This window comes from Capra hircus, chromosome 7 (genome assembly GCF_001704415.2).
Source record: "Capra hircus breed San Clemente chromosome 7, ASM170441v1, whole genome shotgun sequence".
Classification (NCBI taxonomy): Eukaryota; Metazoa; Chordata; class Mammalia; order Artiodactyla; family Bovidae; genus Capra; species Capra hircus.
This window is the reverse complement of record NC_030814.1, coordinates 68,700,269-68,706,650: the sequence shown is the minus strand read 5'-3', so window position 1 is coordinate 68,706,650 and position 6,382 is coordinate 68,700,269. Positions and strand designations below refer to the sequence as shown.

The 6,382-nt window shown below is 33.7% G+C and overlaps 1 protein-coding gene across 1 annotated transcript; it reads left to right on the top strand.

The window, feature by feature from the left end:
- Positions 781 to 1,756, top strand: LOC102172990 (olfactory receptor 2L2-like). The gene has a single exon (XM_005682856.3). The coding sequence runs from the start codon at positions 818 to 820 to the stop codon at positions 1,754 to 1,756; it is 939 nt and encodes a 312-aa protein (XP_005682913.2). The 5' UTR covers positions 781 to 817.

The following is a 6,382-nucleotide window of genomic DNA, read 5'->3' as shown; positions in this document are numbered from 1 at the left end:
TCTCCTTGCTGTCCAAAGGACTCTCAAGAGTCTTCTCCAATACCACAGTTCAAAAACATCAATTCTTGAATGCTCAGCTTTCTTTGTAGTCCAACTCTCACATCCATACATGACTACTGGAAAAACCATAACTTTGACTAGATGGACCTTTGTTGTCAAAGTAATTTCTCTGCTTTTTCATATGTTGTCTTATGCTTAATTACTAAACATTAAGTATCATCTCTTGATTACATCCACTCTGGCCACAGTGGATGGAGACCTTCCCCTTCCACATATAACTGCCTCCAACTACCTTTTATCTTTCCCCTCTTTCCATCATAGTTAAATCCCACTTTGTGTCTATGATGGTTAGGTTGAGAACACTTTTCCATCTTCTAGTATACATTGCTAAAGTAGAAAAATATTAATTACTGTAAAACCTTATATTTTAGTCTTTCCATATGAATAGTTCCTCTTATTTTGCTTTCCACAGTCAAGAAACTAAGGTGATACTGAGAATTTCAAGAAAATGTTTTGAGAGATGTTAAGAATTTTATAAGAAAATCCTTTTTAATAAAATATGTATTTATTTTTCTGTATTCTGCTTATGTTGTACAGTCACTCAAATGTATCAGTTCTTAAAATGTTATTCTTTATAATTTTAACTTCATTATTACAATTTTTCCAATATAGATAACTCCAATTCTTTATTACAGAGTAGTAAAACTTTAAACAATATTCAGCCTGACTAAAATAATACTATAGAAATATATTATTGTTTTAAACTTGAATTATGTACTCTTGTATCTGCCTTTAGGAATAATTACATGAATGACCCATGGGAAATTATAATCAAACATCAACTGATTTCATCTTATTGGGATTGTTTCCCTCTTCAAGAACTGGTCTGTTCCTTTTTATTCTCATTGTTTTCATTTTCTTAATGGCTCTAGCTGGTAACCTTTCCATGATTCTTCTCATCTTTCTGGACATCCGTCTTCACAAGCCCATGTATTTTCTGCTTAGCCAGCTCTCCCTCATGGATCTGAACTACATCTCTACCACTGTTCCCAAAATGGCCTATGATTTTCTGTTTGCAAACAAGTCTATCTCCATCATTGGGTGTGGGATTCAGAGCTTCTTCTTCTTGACTATGGCATGCGCAGAAGGATTGCTTTTGGCCTCTATGGCTTATGATCGTTATGTGGCCATTTGCTTTCCTCTTCATTATCCCGTCAGAATCAGCAGAAGAGTGTGCATATTGATGATAACAGGATCTTGGATAATGGGCTCTATCAACTCCTGTGCCCACACCACGTATATTCTCTCTATCCCTTATTGCCAATCCAGGTCCATCAATCATTTCTTCTGTGATGTCACAGTCATGTTGACAATAGCCTGCATTGATACAACGGTCTATGAATACACAGTGTTTCTGAGCACCACACTTTTCCTTTTGCTGCCCTTCATTGGTATTGCTTTTTCCTATGGCCGTGTTCTCCTTGGTGTCTATCGCATGAACTCAGCAGAAGGGAAGAAGAAGGCCTATTCAACCTGCAGCACCCACCTCACTGTGGTTTCTTTCTACTATGCACCCTTTGTTTACACGTATCTACGCCCAAGATTTCTGCGTACTCCAACAGAGGACAAAGTTCTGGCTGTCTTTTACATCATCCTTACCCCGATGCTCAATCCTATTATCTACAGCCTGAGAAACAAGGAGGTGATTGGGGCCCTGAGAAGAGTAACTCAGAGAATCTCTCCTATGAAAATGTAGACTAAATTTTTGCATGAATACCAGGAGTTATATATATATATATATGTTTATAACTGTATAGTTATATATATAATTTATATATTTATTTATATATATAACTGTATAGTCATTAAAAATATTATTTTATTAAATGAAAAGAGTAAAATGGATTTAGAGGACAAGAAAATAGTTCATATCTTGAAAAATCTGTCTTATTTCTTATTTCCTTTTTTTTAAATCAATTTCAAATGCATTTTTGTTGATAGACTGACAACTAGAAAGATTCCCTGTCATTTAGTAGTGAACATGGACATTAACTGAATAACAGAATAGCATTCACCATAACAGTTACACAGTTTTCAATATATTTTTCAATAGGTCTGAACCACATTTTCTGAATGTCTAGATAAAATTAAAAGACAGAATACTTTTTGTTCTTCTTATAGTATAACCATAATTACCAGTAACACTTTTTTTTTTTTTAATTTCAATAAGGGGAAACTTTCTGTTAGAGATTTAGCTGAGAATTCTGAAGTCCTTATACCACTCTAAACAGAAACTGAGTTTATGCTAATTACAGGGTGATGCATCTATCATGTTAGGTATACTTGGAAATCAACAATAGGCTTTGAAAATGCCACAAGAGATTGCTAAGACAATTATACAAGTGGGTCAGCATTTAGTCTTTTTAGTGGAAATTAAAACTGTTGAGGAATTCCATGCAAACAGCTACTCTCAAATAGCTACTCTCAAAACATACTGTGTACCTGCTAAATTGCCATTACAGCTTTTGTATTAGATGATGTCTCTCAAATGAGATTTTATTCTCTACTCACTACATCCCATAGTTTTACTGGGAAAGTTAACTTTGTAAACTAATTTTCTTACTTCATATGATGGCTTGATCACTTTCTTAAGCAGATCTCATCACTGTATGAACAAAAATTCATCAGTTCACGTAAATTTCCGTGTAAATTGTTATCCATTAGTGATCAATGCAGAAATGCACTTAACCTCTCACCTGTGGGAGAGAAGGGGAGGTTCATATTATACATAATATGCAAGGCAAATCCCAAAATGAACATATGAGGACTCTTGCTAAAAAATAAAAATAAAAATAAAATAAATGTTAGATTATTGCTGCTCAAACGTAGTTTTTTCTTCAAAATTAATTCTTTAGTTGTGAAATGAAATTACACATTCAAAAATATATATATATATAACATATAAACATAATGGTTCATTATCAGATTTGGGAGATCAATACTTTCCACTTTATTTTCACTAAATTTAAAGCTTTAGAAACTTTATTCTCTGTTAATATAATTACAGTGTTTTCAGCATCTGGTGATAAATACTAAGTTTCAATGAATTTTTGATGATTTTTAATATTTAAATTTTAAAAGATTCTTTCTGCTTATGTTACTGGAGCTGTTAGGAGTGCTTATAGTTTAGGAGAATATCAGGCTGAATTTTTGATAAATTATATTAAATATAAATTCTAGTACACACATATCTGATGATTCAAAAGGAGAACAAATATTTTCTAAATGTATTTATCTTATGAAGCAGCTTCAAGTTATCAATTAATACAAATCTATTTTATATAAGTCTAAATTTAACTTTAAACATAAATTTAGTCAATAGCATTTTAATGATTCATCTTCAATTTCTGACAATTAGTTGACTTTGTATGAGAATGATGTTTCAATTATCTGTTCACTCATTTTATCACTACACATTCAATTATAAGAAAATTAATTTTAAAAATGTTTGAATAATTGTTTTCTGAAAGTTTACATGAAAATGGTATGCTTTTCCACCTCTGATCTTTCAAATTAATTTTAAATCTTTAAGCAAGCTTTAAATACTAGTTCTAAGCCTGTGGACATTTGTTTTACAATATTTCAAGAGTTTTTAAAACCATATATTTTATACTTTGATAATAATTCCATGATATGATTTTTTGTAATGATTATTTGTACACTTTTGTAAGTATTTATTGGAAAAGTTTACTCCCTAAACCTATCATTTCCTGTTCCAACACTTGGGTGAAATTGTTAATAATTTAGCAGATTACACAGGGATTAACACTGAATGGAAAAATGTCAGCCCCCATCTCCATAAGAGTCATTTCTCTTGCTAAGTAAATCTCCTTCTCTCTCTTAGGCAGTGGCCTATTCACCATTGTTGTATCTATATTTGCTGTTGTCACCACTACCACCTATCTGGGTTCAAGCTCCACCCAGCCACTTCCCTGGGGTCCTGTAGTGCCCTGAACCACTAATGCATGTGTGGACATGGGGAGGCCAGGCATATTGCTTCATGTCCATGTTGCTTGTCCTTATGTGTACAAGTCCTGCTGCTGGACTGAAACTGCATACTAATGCAGCCACCCAGTATAGACCCTCTGCTCACGTGCATACTCAGTGATAAAATTAAGAATTTCAAGATGGCAGCAGAGCAATAATTAAGCAAGGTTAGTATCTGAGTATGAGAACTTATGTAAGCACACATGCTTTATGCTTTGAGAAATGTAGATTGAACAAATACAAAGGGGATGGCATCATATAAAACCAGCAAAATGATGGGGATGTCAGTTTTTGTCATTGTAAATATCCTAAGGAAGTGTGGAAGCAAGCAGGCAAATGCATTCCAGACTCCTTCCCCTTTTAGGTAGTGAATAATAGAAGGAATCGGGAGACATCAATCTATTTCTGTCCTGACACAATATATTTTGTTCTGCCCTTTAAAAGAAACTGGAAACAATTTTATTTACTGTTTAAGTAACTGCCTAGAAAATGAGGATTTAGCATTATATAAAATTAATTTCCTATGTTGTCCTTAGTAGGTCTTTGAGTAATTAAAAAAAAAAAAAAAAACCAGCTTTCTTTGTTGAAAGACTATGTTTAAAAAAAAAAAACTAATATTTAACAGTTTGTACTTGCCTACAAAATCCTTAATTTTCTTTATGGTTAAAATGAGAGATAGGAATTTTTTTCACAGTGACCTATAATTCTACTTGACCAAGTGTTTTAAAACCTTTTATCAATTCTTAACCAATTTCCCAAACTCAAATGCCAAGGAAAGATCTGTTGAAATCAAATTAACTTTGGTATTTTTCATTAAACTCCTGTAAAATCGAAAAAAAAATTATCTCACCTTATAAAAATAGAAATGTTAAACTAATTAGGCTAATATGTGAAATTACATGGAAAAAATTGTCAAATAAGAAGTAATACTAAGACTTGTTTACATTGCTAATGTTGTATTGGTGTGTATTATGGTATACATTCCAGAAGTTATATGTTATTTTTAGTCATCTGATATATTCTGGGACAATGTTAACAGTCATAATGCAAATTATCATCTTAAAATGTTGCATATCACAAAAATTACTACTTGTTCTTATGAAATAAATTTTTGTATCTTTTGTCTTTGTCATTTATAGTTATTGTTTAATTTAGATATTTACAAAAATGTTTCTACACAAATGTTCTATTTCAAGGACATTCATGAAAGGGACTAATGGAAAACCTAGATTTAATAACAAGTACTCATTACTTGGGGCTGAATGATCTAAAGATGATGATTGCAATTTTTTATTACATTTTGTTTGAAACATTGCTGGATCCTTAATGTTTTTTTTTTCCCCCAGACTGAAGAAAACTTTTCCTCTTACCTGTGACTCACGATAATTTAAAAAATTATGACACCTTAAACAAAGATACAGCATTTATTTTAATCCTAATCTGATCCCTCAGGAATTTGCAAAGCCTTGAATCAAAGCTTTAGTACTATAGCCAACATTTCCGCTTGTGCCGTTCTGCTGCTGCTGCTGCTAAGTCGCATCAGTCATGTCCAACTCTGTGCGACACCATAGAGGGCAGCCCACAGGGCTCCTCTGTTCCTGGGATTCTCCAGGCAAGAACAGTGGAGTGGGTTGCTATTTCCTTTTCCAATGCATACACGCATGCTAAGTCGCTTCAGTCATGTCTGACTCTGTGTGACCCCATGGACAGCAGCCCATCAAGCTCCTCCATCCACAGGATTCTCCAGGCAAGAATATTGGAGCAGGTTCCCATTTCCTTCTCTTGTGCCCTTCTACAAGGAGAATAAATTCATATTGACTTAGAGTAAGAGTCTGTTCAAAAGGATGAATTTGTTTGAAAAGAGACAATAGATATCAAATGTAGTAATTTGTGCTAAGCCAATGTCACCAAACTGAGACTAAATACCTAACTGATGAGAGCTGATGAGGCTGAACCACCCAAGTCCAGTTTATGCGGCATATGGATGACAGCAGACAAGGTATGATCTCCCTGAGAGTATAGTGAGGGATCAAGATATTAGATTAGGAGATTTCTCCCAGAGACCAGGATCCACAATCAGAGCAAGAAACCAGATCTGTATCCAAAATGTGTGCTCAGTTGCTCAGTCTAGTCTGGCTCTTTCAGACACCATGGACTGCAGCCTGCCAGGCTCCTCTGTCCATGGGATTTCCCAGGCAAGAATACTGGGCTGTCATTTCCTTCTCCACTAGATCTGAAGTACTGAACTACAAAAACCCTGAGGTTATATGATTTTATAAGGAGTAATGATTTATGATAGTGCAATTTTAGGGTGTCTCTTTTACTTGTTAAGTGC

Coding starts and splice junctions, on each gene's coding strand:
- LOC102172990 (XM_005682856.3), top strand. CDS start 818: ATGGGAAATTATAATCAAACATCAACTGATTTCATCTTATTGGGATTG.